The following is a 25,235-nucleotide window of genomic DNA, read 5'->3' as shown; positions in this document are numbered from 1 at the left end:
TTAAATAATCGATAACGCCATGTTGTTTACATACTTAATTTGTTTGTTTGTTTTTTCATGCGTATTAACTTGAAATATTTTAACAGGCTTATATAGTTCCGAGAATATATCATCTTACTTCAACGAGAAATGTTCGGTGCATCATAAGGGAGTGTTTTGCGTAATTTAGTCAACAATGCCTCCAAAACAGAGGAAAATAGCGATTATGGGCTACCGCTCCGTAGGTAAGTTATAAAAGCACGACTTTGAATCCATCATTTAGAAATTAGAATAAGGAAGGAGCGAAAGATTTTTGTTATACTATAGGAATTCATTTATATTATAACGCATCTCACTTTTTCAAATTTGTTATATGTTTGATTAAGCATTTAACGATAACTTCAATGAACTGGTATGTATCTTGGTATTAAAAAAAATAAGAAAATTCAGTTCGTAAGTGACTTTATTTTAGCTCATGATGTATAATTACCTTTAATTGCCTGTGTTACAGTTGTTTAACTTTTATAGTTCAAGTTTCGGTTTTCCGACCCCTCCCACTTTTTATAAAACTTCCAGTTGTAAAAAGGGGAAAAAAAAACAACTTACCCCTTTGAAGTTCAAACAGCACTTTTTTACAAAAACAATTTTTTTTTTTATTTTTACTGAAAGGTAAAAAATCACACTAGTTTGATATTTTAACGTAACTTTTTCATTTCCCATGCCCAATAATTGAAATTCCATAAAATATTGAAAATAAATTTCTGATTTGAAAATGTGTTTCAAATTCTTCACAATTATTTTCATTTTTGCATATTCAATTTTTCAACATAACATTTACTAGTTTATCAAGCAAGGATCAATTTTCAAATTGATAAAATGATTTGAATATGAATGCAAATTTGCTGAGTTTTCAACATATTTTATTAAACTAGACTGGTTTGAAGTTTTAATTTTAGTTTTTGAGTGTGTAGTAAATGGAATACTATTTCTCACCTTAACAAGCTAATTAAGAAACATTTGTATTACAACAAAAACTTGATTTTAAAATTGTTGCATGAAGACTTATTCAAAGTTTTAAGTGTTGTGTCAATAAACCCCCCTTATAAGTCACCACCATTGATATTGGATCATTGTCAAATATGCTATTTGTATTTCAAAAAGTTATGTCTTATCACCACAATTTTCAATATTTTTGTACATTAATCATGAAGCAGTATAGATTGATAAGTAAATTTTCTTAGGAAAGTCATCATTAACTATACAATATGTGGAAGCACGATTTGTTGATTCTTATGAACCAACCATTGAAAACAGTAAGTTTTGTTTTGAAAGTTTTTTTATTTATTTTATTTTTTATGGTTGGTGAAAGAATGTTATTACATTTATCTTTTCATTTTACAGCTTTCACAAAGAATACTAAAGTTGGTGGCCAAGAGTATTTTCTCAAGCTTGTTGATACTGCTGGGCAGGTAGGTTGTGCATTTGAATTTTAAGTACTCAAAAACCTGAGTAATTTGTCTTACCTTATCGTTAGCATCATGCTAAACTAACGTGTGTGAAAGGTCGCGTTTTTCAATTGATGTTTGCTGTAGTACTAAAAAGGGCTACAGGGGGCTAGGGGGACAACTAAGTCTTTATAGTCTACTGTTTAAAACCCTAAAAGTCATCCCCAAGACCCATAATGTAGAGAGGGGCAGGGCAAGGGCGCCCATATAGGGGAGCAAGTGGGGGCTCAACCCCCCCCCCTTAGAAATGAGAACTTCCTTGCTTTTAGTGCTTTTTTCTTTGCAAAAATGCATAAAAAAAATTTCCAGTCATTAACGAATAAGTTATTAAAAATGTCAAATTTTAATATCTCTAATCTGTTCTAAAATCAGTTTCCATGGGGAAAATATCCTACTAAACCATGAGAAAAAATTTTGAGCCTCCCCCCCCCTTTAAATTTTGCACATGGGCGCCCTTAGGGCAGGGAGTTTATTCTCCCCCCCCCCCCCTCTCAGGCTTTGAAAAATTGTTTCTTTGACAGGTAAGTGAGCGTGTTTCAGTGGTGCAACCAGATAATAGTTTTAAGGGGGCACCCGTCAAGTTTTCCCCATTTGATAGAGGGTCCGGGGTTCTTCCTCTGAACGTCTTAAAAACGCGATTATAGGGGATATTTGTTGACATTAAGGTAAGGGATAGGACTAAAGGGCTGGCCCCGATTGAATGTTTTTTTTTTTTTTTTTTGGAAAAATAGAGCATAATTGATCACCCCTACCCCCAATTTTTCGAAATTGTCCTAAAGAATGAAGTGTCCTTTTTAAGCAATGTTCAGTGATATTAGGGGGAGGGGTTTAACCGCTCTCTGACTTACAATTTTCAAAATTGTAGTTTTTTCATTTTCAGATTTCATGCAAAAGCATCCGCTTACTATATTTAAAGAGGGCTGCATGCTAAGCCGGGTTGTATGATATTCCACCAAAAATTCCATTCTTATTTAAAATCAGCACTAAATGTACTCAAGCAAATCTACATCAAAAAAATTACATAATTTCTTTTCTTTTTGCACATGTAGCAGATATCTGAAACTGCCAAATGTCCCAATTCAAAGAAAAAAAATAAATGGTCACCTTAGGTGTCCTACATATTTTTATCACACAGGAGCTGTTACTAAAGTTAACTGATGTGACTACGGCCACCAAGAGCTCAACCAGGCAAGGGGGCAAAATACTGACTTGCATTCCCCCCTCCAATTACTAAAACAAAAAAAAAAAAAAAAATCCTGTTGACTGCCCTTACCTCTTATTTATATTTCAGTAATCTCAAGTTCGCCTTCTATACTGCGACATCTGCTTCATAGTAATCCTAAGCGTCATACCATGAGTCAGAATACAGTGTTGAAACAAAATCGTATTTCTTCGTAAAAAATATAAAAAAAATCTGGTAGAATATTAAAAAAAAGCTAACCACTCTAATGTTAAACAAATATCTCGACTCCAGGATTCAAGCTAAGTTCAAAAGTTCTATAGCATAACAGATAAAACCGAGGAAAAAAGTTTAGCAAAATGCTGAAATGTTACACGTTCTCATCTTTCAAAAGGCCTTCATCTCCAGTTAAAATTTCAATTCAAATTTCTTTTATGATATCTTTAAAGAAATACATACAGAATTAAATATTTTTATTTTAGCTAAAAAGCAAAAATGCATTGCGTTATTTACTTAGTTGAGATAGTACAGTTGGCTCTCTGTTTAACGACTTTCAAGGGACCACAAAAAATCATCCTTAAATAGAATGCTTTTAAAACTATAGTGGACCATCTGGGACCATGAAAAGCATTCTTTAAGCAGAGAAAGTCGTTAAATAGAGCGACATTAAACAGAGAATATTTTTACATTTTGCGAAAAATGCGACCGTAGAGGAAATCCTGCTCTACATTTTCAAAATTCTTGAAGTCATTCAATTTTTTTCAAACGTATATATAACAAGAGAGAGAGAGAGAGAGGGTATAGATTTTTGTTTGGAGGAGGGGGGGGGGGGACTATCATCACTAGTATCTCACAATCAAATTTTAAGAATTGCATCAAGCGAGGGAAGAGAAATAACCATATGAACCTACAGTCATAAGTGTAAACATTCGCAAAGGTCCCCCCTCACCCGGAAAATACTCGAAACTATAGTTCTAAAATTGCATTTTACATGAACACCAGTAATTTTGGGAAAAGCAGAGGTTCAGGGACTGTTCTGAAGGGTTAAAGCTCGTAGACTCTGCTTTTGAAATTTCTCAAAATTGAAGTTCTAAAAAAGAAGTTTTGACGATTTTTAACGAGGGGGAGGGGGAGAGGAGAATCGGGGATGCTCTCTAATACACTAAAAATGCTAAGTTATGAACCGTCTTTGTTAAATTTTGGAAACAGAAGAGGTTCGGTTCGGGCAACCTTTCCCCGGAAAAGTTTTGAATTTGAGGTCCTAAAAATGCAATTATAAGCCCTCTTTGTAAACGGTAGGGAAAAGGTTTGGATTCGGAGCCTCTTCGACTCTGCCGGAACAATTTCGGAATTGAAAAACCAAAAACAAAATTGTAGACAAGTTTTTGTGATGTGGAGGGACAGAGGATTGTGGTACTCTCAAGGATTTTTTTGGAAATTTAAGTCCCAATAACAGAGTAGTAAATTATCTTTGATGACAAGGAGAAATGTTCAGAGAACCTTCATCCAGAATTTCTTAGTTGACCCTCCTTTGAAATTGTTTTTTGACTTTAAAATCCTAAAAACCCATTTCTTGGCTATTTTCAATCAAGTTAGGAGATGGAATGGGGTTCAGGACTCTTTCTGGAATAGTCCCAAAATTAAGTCCTAAAAATGCAATTACAGGACATCTTTCAGGATAAAGGCTGGGAATTAGAGAATCTCTCACAGAAATTATTCAAAATTAAAATTCCAAAAACGGAATTTTAGACAATTTTAGATGATGTTAAAGGGAGGTGAATTCGGAACTCTTTCGTGGAAATTTGTTGACTTGGAAGTCGCTGAAAACCAAATGAAACCTAAACTTAGAGGATGTTGTGGGATCAGGTACTCTGGTATAAGGGGAAGGGGCGGGGTGCTGCAGTCCTATAGCTGTTCTGGATTCGCCACCACTCCCTATTGATACTACTCTAAAATGTTATTTTGTCCTATGTATTTTAATTTTTAACTATGCAGTCATATATTTTTAAATGTAAGGAACCCATGTTGCAAACCCATGAGAAATGCTTGGGGGTCCAGGCCCACAAGTTGGAAACCCCTAGCGTGATGTCACCCAACCATGTACCGGGCCCAGGTAAAAGGGGGAAAATGCACGACGAAAAGAGCGCTATTTGTCATGGTGGTTCTGCTACTATTTGTTTTCTTTCCCAATAGAAAGGTCTCTGCAAGATAGTCCGCTAAGGAACTGGTTCATAAGCACTTGATGCTGTAAACATGCAGATGTTGAATAATGGGCTAAAATGTTGAATGAGAGATGTTTGTTTTCCAACATCGAAAAGAAGTTCAGTTAGCAGCATACACTCTGGGGAGAAAAAAAAAAATCTCCTTTTTCAAGACGCGCCTGGACCCCTTTTCTGCTCTGGCCGGGGATTTTCTCCCTGCTGCCCCCCCCCCCTCTTGGCGGCCCTGAATGTGACTAATTTATTCTAATCATTTTGGTGTTTTAAGATACGTTTGAGTTGATTGTTGAATGCAGTGGAGCGGCTCCATGTTTCTTAAAACACCGGTGGCTATGCATTATGCATCTTAAAACACTGGGCCTTGAACCCAGTGGCTATAGTGGGGCTCCTCTGAACCCCCACTATAGCAAACCTTCTGCAGACCAGCTTAAGAGATCACTATAATTGGGAATTCACTAGTCACTACATCCTATTTAAAAAAGAAAAAATCCTTACTTGCTAAGATGCTCGAAAAAGAACATCTTTACTACACGATATTTCAATCAGTGGTTAGGACTGAATTAAGTAAAATTTTTACTGTTTTACTTGGTTACAAATGAACTAGAAAAGCGTTTTTTTTTAATAATTTTAATTTACCCACACTAACTATCAAAAAATGATGTTATTTTTGGTTGCAAGCTTATGGATTTTATGCACATTTAGTTGATTCTTCTTTTAATGTTGGAAAAAAAAAAACATATTTAAGTACAGTTTTGAAATTACTTTTAAAGGTGCCGTATTACCACTCATTAACCGCCATGCCGGAAAAAAGCAAGGTTGACTAGCATACCGGATAATTTTAGGTTTATTTTGCAACAAACAAAAGTAAATTTCCCCATTCAGTTCCAATCAGAAAGCAAACCACTGTAAGGAAAAAAATTAATGAATCCCGAAAGTAACCTTCTTTTTAAAAAATGTGTATTGCAAAAATATGTGTTTATTTATGGTGGGTGGCTTGTTATTTATGGTTATTAATAGATTAAATTATATGCCAATAAAGTAAACAATTCAGAAGCAATCATCGTTACTGCGATTTGTTCATAATTTTTTTAAAAATTATTTTAGGTTTCTTTTAGAGAGGCAAGTTTACTTTTTATTTATTTAACAGCTATAATAAATTCTTTAGCAATGGTTTAAGAGCGGTAATTTACTGCTTAAATGTTTGCTTACTTAGTTTTAATTTAATTTTTGTAAAATTATTGGTATTAAACAATATTTTTCTTGTTAAAATAACAAATGACATTGTTAGTAAATATTTTTACAAATTTAAACTGTTTATTAATACTAATAAAATATGTATAAAACTTATCTTTATTTTTAAGCTGAACATATATTTTTTACAGCATTATTTTTTTCCTAACCTCGATTTTTCCGGCATGCCGGAAAGGATCAGGCAAGTGTTATTGAAAATCTGGTGAGCCCCGAATTTTGCGGCATGCCGGATAATGCGGGGTAATACGGTAAGTATTTTTCGAAGAAAAATAGAACAGAATGTAGGCTCACAGCAAGTTTCAGATAATTGAAATGTTACTGTAATTAACATTGGTGACTCAGTGTTGATTATAATACATATGCATTTTTATCTATATTGCTTTTTCATGATCCTGCTTATTTTATGTAAGACTGCAAATTTTCTGTTGCATAGTGGAGATAATTATGACATTTTATCATTTAATTAATTTTGCTGGTATACATTCTTAATGCAGTGAAACCTGTGTAAGTTGACCACTTGCGGTGCACTACTTTAGTGGTCAACTTAAACAGGTGGTCAACTTACAAAGGTTTATTTATATGATAAGAGCTAATTCCGTGCCTGAAAAAAGCGGTCAGCTTAGACAGGTGGTCAACTTACATGGGTAATCAACTTCACAGGTTTTACTGTACAACTTTTGAGTATCTTGATGAAATAATCTGAATATAAATACTTTCATGAGAGTAAGACTTAAAGGCTAAAAAAATGCAAAAGCAACTAGTGTCTACAAAAATTACCGTTTCCATCAGCTGGCTCTGTCGTATATTCCTTTTTGTGCTGTGCATGCAATGTATGTTTCTATAAACTCATCATTCAAATGCATTAATATTGAAACTTTCTCTAATTAGAAAATTCTTTTCAGGATGAGTTTTCAATTTTCCCACAGTCGTACTCAATGGATATTCATGGCTATGTACTAGTTTATTCTATAACTTCCACAAGAAGGTAATATTTTATTCCTTAAAGTTTTGTTTTAAACAAGAGAATCAGAATTGGATTAATTTTAATTAACAGTCAATTTTTCTTAAAAAAATCATTAAGGAATCTTTTTATTTTATTTTCAACTTATTGCTATTTTTCTTTTAAGTAAAATTTTGAACTGTAGTCTATAAATTGTTTATTTTCCTTTTGTTCTCTTGAAATCGTTCGTTTTTGGCTTTCATATACTGTCCAACCACGGATTGCATGGAATTTTCAAACATCCAGATAAGACGAATCTATGTGAATAAGGGGGGGAAAATAAAAATTTGATGCGCTTATTCTGCTCATTTGAATGAGACTGCTTCTGCAAAAGTTAACATCGGTAAAAAATAATAGATTCGTCCATTTCCGGCTGTAAAACGGATGTTTGTCTTTCCATACAATCAGTGGTCAGACAGTATGTATATTTTTTACATTCAATGTTATTGAAAGCAAGGTAGAAATGTTTTTAGCTATAATTTGAATGTATGTGAGCGTTATTCATATTTTTTAGGTAAATAACAATACTACTGTATACAATAGCTATTACTCGGATTATCTGTGGTTTTTGCTTATCTGCGGTTATCATGCAACCCTACTCCATGGATAATCAGAAGATTACTGAATAAAGAGTTTCATATTTGTTTTGAATAGTAAATAAACGATAAAATGGTTGTTACTGAAGTAGGAAATTGCAAAATTTATTGCACATATGGTGTTTTGGAGTTATAAGGATCCCTATTTTCAAAGCACAAAAAGTTTTAGCTTCTCACGTTAAGTAACAGTGTAGCAGTCGCCAAAGAACCATAGAAAGATTGAATGAGCTCTATTTATAACTTATTGATTTTTAATTCTGTGCTTCTTTTAAAAGCTAATGCTTATCTTTGGAAGTTCACTTTTTATGCACCAAAAAAGAGGGGTTTTTTTGTAACCTTGTTTGTAAAACAATTTTTTGATAATTTTTGAATTTTTTGCTTAAACGTATTGTTTTTATCATTTATATATTTTATGTGCTGTGCGTAGTTAAGTTTTTCTCTTTATTGTCTATCGTTTCGGTTTTTTTTTTTTGTCTAAATAATTATATGCATTTAGATTGTTTTGATAATAAACCTTAATTTTGACTTCAAAACATTCACTGTAGTTTATTTTAAATTAATTTTTTATTAAAAAATACTTAGTGAAATGTTTATGTTAGCATAAGAGAAAAAATACATTTCAAAAAATATTTTTGTTCTTATATATATCTTTTACTTAGCATAGTAGCTTATTCCATACTGAACTCCTTTATGTGAATTTTGTACATGTACAAATGTTAATTTGTTTAAATTTAAAACTTTATTTTCTCTTTTTGCCCCAGTTTTGAAATTGTTGAAAAAATCTATCATCGCCTCCTGGATATGACTGGAAAAGTTCAGTAAGTTCATTTTTTGTTTAATTGACTGTGTAAGTTGAAATGTTAGTTTTAATTTATTTTATAGCTGCAGGCAATGTAACTGGATTTTTTTGCATTTTACTCTTTTCTTTATATATTTAAAAAGTTTTTTAGTCCTAATTTATAAAATATGATATATTTCTTGGAAACTAAAAGATGAATAAAATAATTGTTTGAAGTTAATACACTTTACTTTTTCAGCGTCCCAATTGTATTAGTTGGCAATAAAGTTGATTTACACATGGAAAGGTAAGATTATTTACTAATTTATAAATAGACATAAGCAATAAACATTTAATGGTCCAAAAATACCATTTAGGTTCAAATTTAGTTTTTCAAAAAAAAAAATGAATTGTAGACAATGGTTTAAATCTTGACGTGCATAAATGCAGTTTTTGTACTTAGTTCTACTTTGTACAGACAGGGGCATGCACCGGAGGGGGGGGGGGAGAAAAGTTACACCTGTTATCCCGAGCCTGAAGGGGGCTCGAGATCTCTAAAATGAGAGGTGAAATATATATGGAGACATAGGGTAAACATTATAGAGGGGGACCCGTAAAAGTCATTTGTGACAAGCCCCAAAATTTCTGTGCATGCCCATGCATTGGAGTTAACAGTGAAGAGCAGCGTAAAAGACATTTGTGACAGGCCCCTAAATTTCTGTGCATGCCCCTATATACAGTGCTTCATTTCCAAAAGTGCAAGAGCCCTACTTCACAGCCTTTTTTTTTTCAACATGTAGATAGCTTGAGTTTTCCTAAAATGTTAAAATATGCCTAAAATTGAAAAGAAGTACTGGAGCTTGGCTCTTGCAGGGTCGACAAGAGGCCATGTCAGCCTAGTCAGAAACTAGGGACACAGCCCTTGGGAGGGCCCGGCTTGGAATATGAGTAGTATGAGTTTTATGGTCTGGTATATCAGCAACCTGGGGCTTCTCTGAGCCCCTATAGAAAATAAGCCCTAACTATATTACAGGGCTCATAGTCCTCCTATATTTCCTATATTTTCACAATTTCTCAGATAGTCTCCTATGTTTCCTATATTTGTTTTGCCGGATGTGAAATGCAACTCGAAAATGCTAAAACCTTTGATCCATTTTTTTCTTCTTTCTCCCCTGCACTGTGCACTCTTACATCTTCAATGTTGGCATATATGTCATTCTCTAGGAAACATAACTTTTGAAAGCAAATATTTTTCAATTTTGAAGTCCTTTTGTTTTCTTTTTTTTCATTCTTACATGAAAGTGTTACCTACTAGAAGTAACCATAAACAATGGCCCAGCTAAGTTCCAAATATTTTATTCATAAATAAAAAAAATTAAAAAATGCCTTTTTCACGGAAATGAAAAAAAAAAAAAAGAAGAAACTTTTAATGTGTTTAAAAATTGAGACCAATTTAATATCAAAGTATTAATTTTGTTAATTGTGCAAACAATCAGCTATTTTAATGATTAGTGGGAGCATAATATTAAGCTCTCTTAATTCAAGTACGGCTTAATTAGTAGTTTCAAATGTATGTTAAAAAATTATTGATCTATTTCCCCTCCATCATTTATTTTCACCTCAGAAATAATGACATTGATAAGCTCTGTCATGGAGGTGAGGAATTTTCCATTAATATAGGCCTAATGGATCCATTTTTCAGGGAAATTTTTTTTTCTTTGTTACTTTAATCTGCACATGTTAAGCATATGAAAACATGTTCATTTCTTTTTTTACCTTCATTAACATCCCTGAAATTCAAGTTTATGGAGGTGAGAAGTCAGAATAACCACACTAAGTTTTTGAAGCAAAATCTATCTTCTTGTTTTTCGACAAAAATCTCACAACTTAAACTATGGCTGAAAATAAACAAGGGGAATCGCCGCCGTTGGTAATGGGATATTCATACCCTGAGATGAATTGAGAGGCAAGTGAACCTGCTTTTCATGCAGCAATCGTAGCTTTGCAGTTGCAAACTTTCCTAAAGGCGTGTTGATTTAGTTGATTTTTTTTTTGTGTGACAATATTATTTGAGTTTTAAAATGGCAACTAAAAGAAAGAGACTGACATTGACTCAGAAATAATGACATTGATAAGCTCTGTCACGGAGGTGAGGAATTTTCCATTAATATAGGCCTAATGGATCCATTTTTCAGGGAAATTTTTTTTTCTTTGTTACTTTAATCTGCACATGTTAAGCATATGAAAACATGTTCATTTCTTTTTTTACCTTCATTAACATCCCTGAAATTCAAGTTTATGGAGGTGAGAAGTCAGAATAACCACACTAAGTTTTTGAAGCAAAATCTATCTTCTTGTTTTTCGACAAAAATCTCACAACTTAAACTATGGCTGAAAATAAACAAGGGGAATCGCCGCCGTTGGTAATGGGATATTCATACCCTGAGATGAATTGAGAGGCAAGCGAACCTGCTTTTCATGCAGCAATCGTAGCTTTGCAGTTGCAAACTTTCCTAAAGGCGTGTTGATTTAGTTGATTTTTTTTTGTGTGACAATATTATTTGAGTTTTAAAATGGCAACTAAAAGAAAGAGACTGACATTGAAAGAAAAACTTAATGTTTTGGATGTTGCCGAAAAAGAAAAAATAAGTGTGCGTTGTCTTGCTAATCGTTTTCAAGTTGGGAAAATTTCGGCAAAATTTTAAAAGATAAAGTCGAAATTAGAAAATTATGGATTGTGAGTGCAAATGAAAATTTTAAAAATGTAAAGTTTCACAAAACAGAAACCAGTGAAATCAACGAGGTTGTCATGAAATGGTTCAGAGCTACTCGTGCAAAGAACGTCCCAATGAGCGGGGTATTACTCCAAGAGAAAGCCATAGAAGTCGGGAAAATGGGGATGGACTCTTTTAAGGCGTCAAATGGATGGCTTGAAAAATTCCGAACACGGCTCAACATTTCTTTTAAACCCATTTGAGGTGAAGAGAAGTCTGTAGACCCAGCTCATGTCATGGATAGGGTAGAGAAATTGAAATCGGTGTGCGAAGGATATGATGAGAAAAATATTTTCAATGCCGACGAAACTGGTCTTTGTTATCACATTCTTCCAAACAAAACCTTATGCTTAAAGGGAAACAAATGTAGCGGAGGAAAGATATCTAAAGAACGTCTCACTGTTTTGCTGTGTTGCAATATGATCACAGAGTTTGAAACTCCTCTTGTTATCGGAAAAGCGAGAAAACCGAGATGTTTCAAAAACATTGATGTAGATAAACTTAGGGTGTCCAAGAAATCAAATAAGAAAGCGTGGATGATGACTGAAATAATGAAAGATTGGTTAGTGGATTTGGATGAAAGGATGAAGAAGAAAGCTAGAAAAATAATTCTCTTTCTAGATAATGCCACATCTCATCCTGATGACTTAAAATTGCAAAATGTTAAGTTAGAATTTTTGCCACCGGACACCACCTCCGTATTACAACCCTTGGATCAAGGTATTATTCGGAGTTTTAAAGTAAGTTACAGAAAGATTTTACCTAGACACATTCTTTCGCAAATTTCTTCGTGTAAATCTAGTGAAGAATTAGCAAAATCTGTTACAGTTTTGGATGCTGTTTCGTGGATCACGTCAGCTCTCAAGAAAGTGAAACCTGGGAGCGTTTTAAAAAGGCAGGATTTTCGTTTAGGAGTGAAATGATATCTGACAGTGCATTAGGAGAAGCAGTTCATTTGGATTCAAAAGTCAGTGCTGAAGACTACGTTCAAATTGATGAAGACTTGTGGATTGAGGAAGAGAACTTGAACGTTTCAAATTTCATTTCTCACAACACAACTGAACTGTGTGTTCTTTCTGACGATGATGAAGATGAACTTCCTGTGATTAAAAATGATGTTTGCACAATTAGAGACTTTTTGGAAGCACTGAAATACAGTAAAGAATTGAAAAACTTTTTCCTGGGCAAAGGGGACATTGCAGGACTTGCTAAGGTGAATGATTTAAATATTTATATTAAAAAACAGATGTCAAACTGTTTTAACTGATTACTTTAAATGATTAAATGCTTTTTAAGACAAGTGTGCGCTGTTAGTATACCTTTATTAAGAAAAAACAGATTAATTACACTTGACGTAAAATGTAGTAAACCTTTCGCAGTTGTTTCGATCGTGTCCTACAAAGGGAACAACAACCCATTTTGAAAAAGGTAAATTAAGTAGTCCCTCCTAATGGCAGACACCTCCCAATAACGGACAAAACTTCTAGTCCTTTGACTGTCCGCTATTCGGAGGTTTCACTGTAGATATATTTTCGATGAAATTAAAAATCATTGGTAAATTGATTGTTCCTTAACGTTTTTACTGTAAAAGACGTGTGACAGAAAAGTTACACTTTTTGAAGAATGACTCACATGTACTAAACTTCTGTTTGATTATTTTTATGAAACAACATACAAAATATGCTTGCAACTTTTAACTTCTTTTCAATTAATTCTTTTTCTTTTTTAATGAGTTTACTTTGTAATAATAATAGTATAACATGTTAACATTCAGTGTACTGCTGTAAAGACTTTGAAAGCTTTTAATTTTGTCACATATAATCTTACATGTAGTTCAAATGACTGGTTGTTGCTCAAACGATTGTTTTTAAAAATGCCGTGCATAGATTTTGGTATAAATTCAACTTTGAGTTCTTCAAATGTTTCAAAGCTTGTAGCTCTCTGAAAAATGTAACAACTATCTCGATGAAAAAAAAAAGTCATTTTATGGGATTTTGTCTGCATTTTTCAAATATGTATTTATTTTGTGTGTAGATTTTCCAAGAAATTCAGAAATCGGTCTTAATTTCAGAAACTGTTCAAACACCCCTTTTCATTTGGCAGATAAGGTCAAATTCACCCTTTATACATGTGTGTACATATATATTCACACACATTAACTGTAAGTTATGGATAATGCCGTTAGAGTGATCGACGGGGAATTGAATCAGCCACTTTTTAAGAATCAATTCTTCGAAAACGAAATGAAATCCAGTTTTAACATAAAAAAATTGCGGAATATTTGAATCAAAAATGCCGCTTAAATGAATCAAGCATATGAGACTGACCATTTCCCACAAACATGATACACTGGCACCGTCTTTTTTTCTTCGCCTTCGTTTAGAAAAGTTTTTTTTTTTTTTTTTTTTTGTAAATTGTGAAACGAAGGGGAGGCAGAGTGTTGCACGCTTTTTGTAATGATTGTCTTATGATATGTCCAACAAAACCAGTGAGACGAGAGAGACATGGAGTTGACGGGACTTTTCATCGTTAGTGTTAGCATTGAAACAATGGGGGTACCAATGTGGGGGGGGGGGGAGACTAAGGGTAGATTTATGACATTGGAAAAAGAATGTCCATATTAATCATTACCTAGTTTTAGCCATCAATAAGAGGTGCATTTTTCGAAGCACATAAGTTAAAATCTAAAATTTGTAATTGTTTTTTAATCCAGTTTTGTGATTAAATTCTTTGTAGTCAGAGAACGGATAATTTGAATTCGTGGTATACTTCTAATGATATCTTGTTTGACCAAAAAGTTAATAAAGTTCCCTGAAATTGTATGAGAATCCCTCGTTAAAAAAAAAATGAAAAACACGCACACACAATTGTACTTAATTGACTCAAAATTGTCTTAAACAAACATAATTCATATAAGCAACCGTGGGTACAAACATTAATTTGCTCTCATATCTGTGACTCTTCACATTGCTATGACTTCATGCAAAATAGAATTATATTGATAATGGCACTTTTTTTTTTATACAGTGCTCCAAACATACCAGATGCTATACTTTTTCGAAATTCCTATATATTTTTCTACCTAACTTCTATATTTTTCCTTTTAAACTCTTATATATTTTGCTATTAAACTCCTATAGATTTTTTTCCACTTGCTAAGAGCACTGTATATATCAATATTTTTGCTCAGAAACGAACTTTAACTTTAAGATTAGCTAAACAAATTGATTAATAAAATATAGAATGATCAATATCTTCAAGATGATAACTATGTCAATAACATGTGATTTTGGTGACAACTCAGTGCTTTAGTTGTGGGAAAGTGAGGCAGCCCCCCTCCCCCAATTAATTGTCTGCGTAAAATTGCAAATCTAATGTTAATTGGTTTTGAATAATCTTTTTTTTTTTTTTTTTGGTGAGTCCCCCCGAACCCCAAGATGAGTTCTCCCCAAAAAAATTTCACAAATTTAGCACTCACTTATTGTTAAGTTGGCAACAAGTCCTTTCATTTTATTTTTCTATGCTTATAATGTAGGCGTCCATGTGCCTCAGAATCAAATTATTTACAAATTACTTTCTCAATTTTACTCCTTTTTATGCAAAAACAGTATCCAGCACACAACGTCCAGCCCCTGGCATTCATTTGAGTTTTGATCCTTTGAATTCAAGTTCTAGTTGCGATAAAAGCCAAAATAGAAACAAGAGACCCAACAAGTAGGGTCCCCTCGCAATTCATAATTGCAAAAAATATCATTTGAATTCAAAATCTAAAAATCCGAACTAGTTTTTAGGTTTTCCCCAACTATTTTTAAATTGGCTTTTCATGTCTGTTTGTGTCAAAAACATCTTATTTTGTACATCATAATTACAAGTTATAGGCTGTCATGAAAGTATAAAATGTGTAGATGAGTTTACATTACAAAGGTGAATGTTATAATAGGCCTATATAATGAAAGTTTGCACTAACATATATTATAAAATCCCTTGGCATGAGCAAATTTTTTATATATGCAGATTTTTTTTTGCTGAAAGTAATTTTACCTGAATCAAAACTAAATAAGCATTTGCATTCTCAACACTTCATTCTACATATCTTTTTATTTGTATACCAATTTTCTATTTATTGTTTGATGTTTCACTTGTTCAGAAAATGTCATTGCTTCTCTTATTCAAAGTGCAATAAATAAGAAAGTTATGTATATATATATATATATATATAACTTATATCTTAACTTTATAGTTATAATTAACTTTATAATACTATAAAGTTACCATACATATAAAAACAGTTGGGGATCATGTTCCCTTTTGGAGAAAGGGTGTCAACACAAAAATTTGACCGATGTGGTTTTCCAGGGAAACCAAAGACGCTCTAAATTACAAGCAAGCCGCTTTTCATAGGTTTAAAGAAACTGGTCACTGTGCAGATAGGCTCCAATATTGTAAGGCAAAGCATAAATTTAAGTATTTGGTACAGATTCAGAAAAGAGAGTTGGAGCGAATACTTGCAGATAACATTGACAGGAATCCTAAGAGGTTTTTTGCATACGCTAATTCGGGGAAAGTTCGAAATAGTCATATTGGGCCACTGCTTGATAAGCACGGAATTTTAATTTAGGACGATATTGCTAATGTTCTTAATAACTTTTTTTCGAGTGTTTTTAACGATAACTGTATTTCAACAGTTGACACCAACAAGACACAAGCTATAGTACAGCTTGAGGACTTTGTATTTTCCAGGGATGACGTTTTACTTCATTTGAAAAAAATTAAAGAGACTAAGGCTCCGGGACCTGATAATATTTATCCAAAAATTTTAGTTGAATGTGCGGAGGAATTAGCAAATGTAATTGTAAATATTTTCAATGCACTGTCCCCTTTTAGTCTCCTTATCTTAAGAAAGATATTAATGTTTTGGAAAGGGTTCAAAGGCGGGCTACAAGGCTAATAAATGGACTTTCTCATTTAGACTATGATTCCAGGCTTAAAATGCTAAAAATGTACAGTCTTGAGCAAAGAAAAGACCGAGGAGACGTGATTCAGTTGTTTAAATTTATTAAAATGAAAGATGTTACGGGGCTGAAGTTTAGCACTGAAAACAGGACAAGGGGTCATTGTTTTAAGCTATTTAAATCTCAGGCTAACATGGATATTAGGAAAAATTATTATATGAGCAGGCTAGTGGAACCTTGAAACAGCTTACCGGAAGAGGTGGTAATGAGCAAGGGAGTAGATAGTTTTAAGAGGGTCATTGATCTTCACTGGAGATTGTAAATTGACTAGGACCAGCCTAGTTGCGCCCAGAGCCTGTTGCTGGTTGTCACTTTTGTATTTGTATTATACTTAAATAAGAATTTAAGAATAATTTATTCTTTGTTTGTATCACATCTCTGTAATGTAACTAATAGCTTACAACTCTCACGTAATCGTTCATTTTATTGTGTTATTTTGTTACCTCAGAATTAAAAAATTTCTAAGGCTAAAATATTTGAAATCCAATTTTAGAAATTTGAATATTGAAGTTACTCTTGACAAAGATGACTTCCGATGATAAGCGTTTAAAATCTTACTAGATATTAGACTTATAAAACAAAAAAGCAGCTGAAAGAATATTGAAACCAATGTCCACTTAAATTGCCATTTTGGCAATCATATATGAAACCAGTAGTCATATGCTCTCAGCACTTAGCTGCCGTATAGTCAATGGTTTTCATCTGTAGATTATGTACAGTAGACCTCTGGTGATAGTGCTTGGTTCAATTGAATCCCCTTTTTCTCCATAGATAAGAGAAAACTTATGAAATATTCAAATGGAAATAGGTTTTGTTGAAACACGGAATCTTTCAAAGTAGGAAATTTATTACAGTACCAAATTCTTCAAACAATATTGATTAGTTATAAGGCGTATTTTCTCCTTTAGCTCTGGGAGAAACTCTGACTCTAAATTTTTTGCTATAAAATAAAGTTCTTTTACATTACATATTATCTTTTTTAATCTTTGTTAGAACAGTGTCATATGAAGAAGGGAAAAGGTGTGCAACTAGTATGAGAGCTGAATTTTTGGAAGCATCTGCGAAACAAAATGAGGTATGTTAAGAGTTTTTCTTATCTTGTGACATTGAAATGAATTTGTTAAAGTTGAATTCCATCTTTTTCTTTTAACATATTAAAATGACCCACATTTTCATTTAAGTTGCATTTATTCTGTCCCTGTGTACCATATTACCCCGCATTATCCGGCATGCCAGAAAAAAGCGACGTTGACCAGCATGCCGGATAATTTAAGGTTTATTTTGCAACAAAACAAAAGTAAATTTTCCCATTAATTTCCAATCAGAAGGAAAACCACTGTAAGGAAGAAAAATGGATAAATTCCGAAAGTAACCTTCTTTCAAAAAAATAAATAAAATAAAAATGTGTATTGCATATAATATGTTCTTGTTATTTATGGTAAGTTATTAATTATGGATTTAAGTATATGACAATAAAGTAATCAATTCAGAAGCAATCATTGTTTCTGCAATTTGTTCATAATTTTTTAAAATTGTTTTAGGTTGCTTTTAGGGAGGAAGTTTAATTTGTATTTATTGAATAGCTATGGTAAATTCTCTAGCACTGTTTTAGGGTTGGTAACTTACTGCTTAAATGTTTGCTTACTTAGTTTTAATTTAATTTTTATAAAATTATTCGTTATTAAACAATATTTTTCTTAAGATAAATAAATACCTTTGTGCTGAACAGTAAAGTAAGAAAAACAACTTTAAAAAAAGCACATATTTGCCAATTACAGCAGACACGTGTTTCGGCGTTACAGGGAACGCCTTTTTCAATGCAAAAAGTAATGAGCTTATGGATGAAAAGACATCCAACAAAAGCCAAGAGCAGATAAGCATGCAGCTTTTGTCGGATGTCTTTTCATCCATAAGCTCATTACTTTTTGCATTGAAAAAGGCGTTCCCTGTAACGCCGAAACACGTGTCTGCTGTAATTGGCAAATTTGTGCTTTTTTTAACGTTGTTTTTCTTACTTTAATATTTTTCTTGTTAAAATAACAAATGGCATTGTTAGTAAATACTTTTACAAAATTAAACTATTTATTTATTCTTATAAGATATGTATAGAACTTATATACATTTTTAAGCTGAATGTAATTTTTATCGTATTATTTTTTTCCCCTAACGATTTTTCTGGCATGCCAGATAATGCAGGGTAATACGGTATATTTTGTAAAGTCGTACTGAAGTGCATCTATATTTATATTTTAAGTTTGCCCTATATTTTTAAACGTACCCCAACCCCTCCTATCTCTGCTGCACTACAGCCCACAGCAGTATATTAGGGTTAGGCATCCTAAATTAACTGCCGATCTACTTTCCAAGTTTGGGTAAACACTAAGATTGACTTCAGATGCCTCACATACGAAGTTTATTTGTAGGTCTATAGTAACTTAATTGGACTATTTTCAAGAACAAAAGGTAATAAGATTGTTTTTCATGAAAATTAAAAATTGCAGCACATCCAATGATCATAAAAAAAATTTTGCAAAATATTTGAATAACTAAGGAATTGAGCATAATTTTTTTCCTAAAAATAAGGTTTATTATTAATTGTACTCTGACAAATAACATGGTGCAGAATGTTGTTGCAATCAATTAAAAATGAACTTGAGGTTGATCCCGTTGACGGGTTACATACTGCTAGTCTAAATGACCTTCCATGCAACACCATATAGAAATGACTGTTATTCAAGTATTGATAAATCATTAAAATGCAGTTCACTTTATTGGAGAACATATGCTAGAATTACATCCTCAAAACTGAGGGAAGGGGGGGGGGATAAAGCAATGGAAGTTGCCACAAAAATGAAAAGTAACAATTTGTGTTGTTAAAAAAAGCTATGAGAAAGTGCTAGGCATCAGAATTCGCCACTTGACGTTTCTTAGCTTTGAGAATGACTTTAAAATCCCCAAATTTTTATTTGCAAAAACTCTTGCAGTTTGGTACTTTTTTTTTTCTTAACTGTGGGTTTCCTTTTCAAAACTTTTTTTTTTCTCATTTAAAACATGTTGGTGTTAAAATTCATGTTTTTTTTTTTTTTTTTTTCCTTTCTTTCTTTTTATTTTGTTGATCTAGAGTGTTACTGATATCTTCAAAACAATCATCATGGAAATTGAAAAGGCCAATGGTAATGTCCAAGAAAAGAGTAATTGTTTGGTTTCATGATAAAAGTTTACTTTAAAACTTGCAAAAATGCCATGAAAGAAAGACAAGCTTGTTTAATACTTGGTGGGTGAATCGAGACTTATCTGTTAGAATTTGAATTGTTTTTGTATCCTTTTATGCTATTAATATTTTGTTGATGTCATTTTAAGATTTTACTTTTTGTTGAAAATACAATCAATTGTTGTTGACCTTTGTTTGATCATAGCTTAAAAATAAAAGACAATGATGTTATAAAAACTATGCATGTACATAACTTTTTAATTACAATAATGTTTAGTTTATGTGTACATAAAATGAATTGGTGCAAAGTACATAGTGAATTATATGTATCTTAGTAAAATGTTTCTTATTGTGGTTTTATCAAGGCATGGTAAAAATATCCCAAAACTTTATTACTCTACAAAACTTCAGCTTTTAGTTTAGCAGTAAAAGTTTTCTTTTATACTTGTGGAACAAATTGTGTAACTATTGTAATACATCTGTAAATTTCCTTTTTGTAGTTTGAAAAAAATATGTACAATAAAATCTTGAATATTAAAAACTCTTTTATCAATGATTCTTTTTTGACCAAATTTCTGGTTTTTTTTTTTTTTTCCCCTGCAGTGAAATTACTATTTATATGTGAAAGGCATGTTTCAATTTGCTTTTACTTTATTCCTTATTAAGTACATTTGTTAAGAGTAATAATTACTATCGAACACTAAAAAAAAAAAAAGATAAATTGATATGTTTTATCTCTTCCCCCCCCCCCCCCCTCTCTTTCATTTTTGGCCTTCCTGAAATTAAATCTTCGAAATTTTACTGACTACAGTTTTCTTTTTCCCTCTTTTTTAAGTAATAGAAATCCTTCTAATTATAGTTTGATGATTGATATATAGATCTAGAAACTTTAATATATTTTTTGTATGCATGTTTTTTTGTTACTTTTATCTTCTTATTATTATGTTAATATTTATTTTTTTATTGAACTTAGAGTATGATCGTTTGGAAATATAGTTTTAATTTAGTTTGAGTTACATGTAAAATTGGTTATGAATTTATTAAATTATACCATAACAATTAAAGATTACTTCATATTAGGTTTTTCTGTAACATTCTTATTACTTTGTTATTATTGATGTGATAACACTTAGATGGTTTGCCATTTAAAATAGGACTTCTTGTGTGAGAAATTGATTTTTTGATGTAGACTTTGCTTTATGTAATAAATCAACTGTATTTCAACATCAACTTAATTCTGATAGTTAGCTCAGCTTGAAAAACTTGGGATCTTATTTCTGTAGCGTGTTGGAATTGCTAACCATTTAAACTTTTTCTTTTTAGAATGGACCAATTTAATGTTAAATCTTCCTTTTTTAATGTTCAATATTTGCAAATATGCAAATCATGTTTTCTTGTATTGCCAGTATTTAGATAAATAGAATGAAATCCTTGAGAGAAATTATTGAATTTGTTTACTTATGAATTTTCATTTAGTAAAATTGCATTCAGAAGGGATTTGTGTGGCATGATATTTTATCTGAGTTGGTAAGAATGATGGAACCTTGATTATTGGCATTCCTATTCATGGCCAGTCTTGTTTAAATGCCAGCTGTACAGACCTTCTACTCTGCTTATCGGCATGCAGTACCCGCCACTAATAAAATCACTGGATTATAAAATCGGCCGCTTTTTAAAATCAAAACTGGAAGAACAGAATCATTGCAATATCAAAACATGCTAAAACCAACTTTAATAAAATCACTATTGCTGATTTATAAAATCAAACTTTTGGACATCATACGTCAAATAATGATAAAGAAGCACCAAGAAGTGAAGGAATCTCAGAAGGTGAGGAAATCTCAGTGTCTAATTTGCCCTTTCCAATAGACGTCAAAGAAGTGTTTGATGTACTCTGATGCACTATAGAGCAAAGAGGAAAAGATAACGTAGAAAGTTACAGAACATTTTGAACATTTTGTTAACTTTCAAATTATATTGAATCTTAAACTTTTCCATTATGGTAAAGTATTGCTGTATTGTTGTTTAATTAAAACTCTTGTGCAAATAAAAAGAAATATGTACCTCATGTTTATTTAAAATGTCAACTGTATTTTGGAACACTTCAAACAAAAATAAATGAAATAATTCATTTCGTTTTTAGAGTTGTATTTAAATTTCAAAACCTTTCATTTTTTAAGTGAGAGTAGGTATGCCCGTTTATAAAATCGGCCGTTTTACAAAATCAAGTGTCCTCAGAACGAATGTGATTTTAATAAGTGGCGGGCACTGCAATACCATCAAGCTCTGGTTGTGACCTTCAGCCTTAGTATGGTTCATGTAGTGTTTACCATGTGGCAGGATCAATTGCAATAGTCTGCAACAGACCTACAGCTGATTGGAAAAGATCTGCAGGCCATAACTCAAATTTGATAAATACAAAATAAAATTTAAATTTCTTTGAAGTATGAAATCAGTGGATTGTACTTAGTTTTGATTTTGTGCTTAGCAGGGCATATTTTAAGGAAATTTGACTGTCCAACTTCTGCGGAAAGGAGGGGGGGATTGTAAATATGCAGTTTATGTTCCACAAAACTCGGTTTACGTGTTACGTGCTGCCATCCATTTGGAGTGTGAGACATCATTCTTTAAGAGTTTTATTTATTCAAAAAACTTTTGCTTGTGGGAACTGTTAGGGGTCACGCTTCCATTTTTTTACAGAAAAATAAAAAATATATAGAAACACATAACCCATGGAAAAATTTAGGAAAATGTAGGTGGGCAATTTCCCCAAAAAACCCCATTAAAATATGCCCTGATGCTCAGTAGGTATTCAGTTGTCTTTTTCAACTGCTGTTCCAAGTACGACTTAGGGCCCATGCTTTCAAAACTCATGTTATTATGTCTATAGTGCCCCTTTTGGAAGGCATTTCTCCCCTCGACAAAAAAACTTATTTTTAACATTACGAAGCGTACCATGCGTCATGGATTAACTTAGACAGCCCTGGAATAGTGTTGTCGTGGGTAACATCTGGAATTGCTAAGATGTTCGAGGGTCTGGGAATATTATGACCAGAAAGGATTTTGTTTTTAAAACTTAAGATGTATTTGAGTCAGTTTGTTTTTCGACATATGTTCCACTTTTCAACATATTCTCATTTGGGGTTGTAATGGATAAACATTTCTTGGTTTTTAGCATACGAGGTTGCAGCACATGATAAACTATGTTGTAACATTTTCTCGTAGTTGCACATAATCATTTTTTTTAATGTCCCATCAATGCTTCAGCCCAATGACTAACAATTAATCAGGAATCTACTATATATATATATTTTTTTTTTTGCTTTTATAATTTTATCTCTGGTTTTTGTGCACAAATTGAGAACATTTATAATAATATGCTGCTCTGTGTTTTGTATGGTATTGGTTTCAATATTATTATGTGTACTGTATCATCTTGATGTAAAAATTTAATTCCAAATACTAATGAAAACATGTATGAAACTCATTTTGTTACTAACCTTAAAATAAACATTTTAAATTTCTGAAAACTGATTTGTTACTTTATTTGAAGATAAATCATTCAACCTGATTTAATAATGTTGAATTCAGCCAGCATATAATTTTCATAAATTGGAAGACTGGGATACATCTACAATTTGGAAGAAGTAAGAAAGAAAAAAACACTGTTCCACTTATACCCTTTTCAATGTCAACGCCTCAAATCATTTCAATAAATATTGAAGAAGAATTAACAAAATTTTTAAGAATATACAAAGCACTTTTCACAATGCACTCAAAAAGACAGTAACTTTTCTGGGTCAGAAAGGATAATTTAAGTATTCCTGTACTTTTAAAAATTCCAAGAAAATGACACCACAAACAAAGAAAGGTGCAGCTCAAGTCATGAAGAGAATTTCTTATCATTATCTAGCTTTCAATTATAAATTTGAGTGCGGGGGAACATGCGTATTTTTGGAAATTATGGTTTGAAATGACTAGAACCACACTTGTTTCTGGTGTCATTTTCTTGGAATTTTTGAAAACTAAGGGAATACTTAAATTGTCCTTTCTGACCCAGAAAAGTTATTTTGTCTTTTTGAGTGTATTATGAAAAGTGCTTAGCATTTTTTTTTTTTTAATTCTGTTATTTTATTCTTTTTAGTGTAAATGTATTTCAGAAATAAAACAATGTTACCATCACGAAACTTCACCTTATTTTTTCATATAAATTCTTCGTACTAATAGAAACAAAACCTATATACGTGTCTAAAACTTTAAGCAGTTGTCCCTAAAAATTAATCCTTGTTCCTCTCTAGGATATATTTGTTTGTTCATTTAAATAAAATCATTTAAATATTGAAGGTTTCTCAAACTAATTTATGTTTAAAAACATGCAAGTTACTCGTGATAAAGATCCTAATATGTCTCTTTACTTAGCCCCATTATCGATTATTGGCGTAGATGAAAGCAATGATGGGGATCAATTGCTTTGTATCAACAAAATACTATCAAGGTAGGAAATGAAAAACAACTTTGAAAATTCATAGATTGATCTGGTTTTTCAAATATAGTGTACCAACTTGAGTAAGTTGGCTAGTAAACCAACTTGAAATCTATATTTAAATATCTTATATAATGAAAATTGAGCGTATGTATCTATGTCCAAGTTTCTTCTCCCGAACGACAGTGAACTGACCATCGAACCAAGTATCGATGGATTCGTAATCTTCCCGTCTTTATGTTTGCCTATTTAACATAATCCTCCGACAATAATTAGCGGAGATATAAATTAAAAACTATTAATCATGACACTTAGATTTCGACATAAAATCCCCTATTTTTCAAAGGCTTTGGTCCATTCAAATTATTATTCAATGCTTCAGCTCAACTTTCCGCAACAATGCTTTTATTAAAATTTATAGCGGTGAAAAAAATCATTGAGATGAAAGATCTGTTGCCATTTTTTTTTTCTCGAATATGAACAGTTAAAATTCTTGTTTTTGTTTTGAGGCTTTTCCTGTAATTACACAAGGGATTTAAAATGTTTACTTTTTAAGGTTTGTTCTGCAATCTGCCGCAAAATTTCACTTACTTTTTTTTTGGTTTAAGCCTGAGTGTTGAACACGCCTCACTTGACATAACTTTTATTTTCTAGGTGGACCCTGCAAAGCCGGGCTACGCAGCTAGTGTTTTTATTAAAATTTGTCGTGTAAAGAAAATCATTGAGAAGAAAGATCTGTTGCCATTTTTTGTTTTGAATATGAGCAAATATAGTTCTGAGATTTGTTATAAAGACTTCTCCTGTAATCGGGGGATTTAAAATGTTTACTTTTTGTTTATTCTGCCGCAATCCGTGAGCTTTTTGCTCACCAAGCAACCACTTCACTTTGAAAAGCTTCCCGCCAAACAGGATAAACAATTTAAAGGATCTATCCATATTCCTGAGAAGTTGTAGGTGGGAGGAGATTCTGATGGAAGTAGGTGTGATGAAAGAGGGAGGATGATAGTTTGGCAGATACTTGGCGGGCAAACTAGATATCGTAACTTTTTAAGGCTGAGGGTTTTTGGGTTTAGGATGTGTGAAGGCCTTCTTCTTTGTGTGGAAAAGTTAAAGGTTTTCTTGGCGGGGAAATTTTTACAACAGGGTTGTTTTTGATAAGATATTTTTAACAGTTTAAAACATTTTGAATCCTGCATTTTTTTATAAGCATACACTGCTTTTCAAGTAGGGCAAAGAGAGGAAACCAT

At 32.3% G+C, this 25,235-nt stretch overlaps 1 protein-coding gene across 2 annotated transcripts; it reads left to right on the top strand.

Moving 5' to 3' along the window:
* The first annotated feature begins 10 nt into the window (after positions 1–10).
* LOC129233444 (GTP-binding protein Rheb homolog) lies at positions 11–23,032 on the top strand. 2 transcript variants are annotated; one of them, XR_008581462.1, is made up of 9 exons: positions 11–224; positions 1,221–1,292; positions 1,381–1,448; positions 7,037–7,119; positions 8,492–8,548; positions 8,768–8,815; positions 17,288–17,369; positions 19,416–19,930; positions 20,109–23,032. XR_008581462.1 is itself a non-coding variant. In XM_054867469.1 (8 exons), exons 1-8 carry the CDS (start codon positions 176–178, stop codon positions 19,503–19,505), a joined length of 549 nt encoding a protein of 182 aa, XP_054723444.1. In that variant the 5' UTR covers positions 11–175; the 3' UTR covers positions 19,506–23,032. The 2 variants fall into 2 exon arrangements, 1 of the variants encoding a protein (XP_054723444.1); XM_054867469.1 differs by having other exon boundaries at positions 19,416–23,032.
* The last annotated feature ends 2,203 nt before the right edge of the window (positions 23,033–25,235 follow it).

Source organism: Uloborus diversus, unplaced genomic scaffold (assembly GCF_026930045.1).
Source record: "Uloborus diversus isolate 005 unplaced genomic scaffold, Udiv.v.3.1 scaffold_420, whole genome shotgun sequence".
NCBI lineage: Eukaryota > Metazoa > Arthropoda > Arachnida > Araneae > Uloboridae > Uloborus > Uloborus diversus.
Note: the sequence above shows the minus strand (reverse complement) of the source record. Positions and strands in the feature narration are given on the sequence as shown.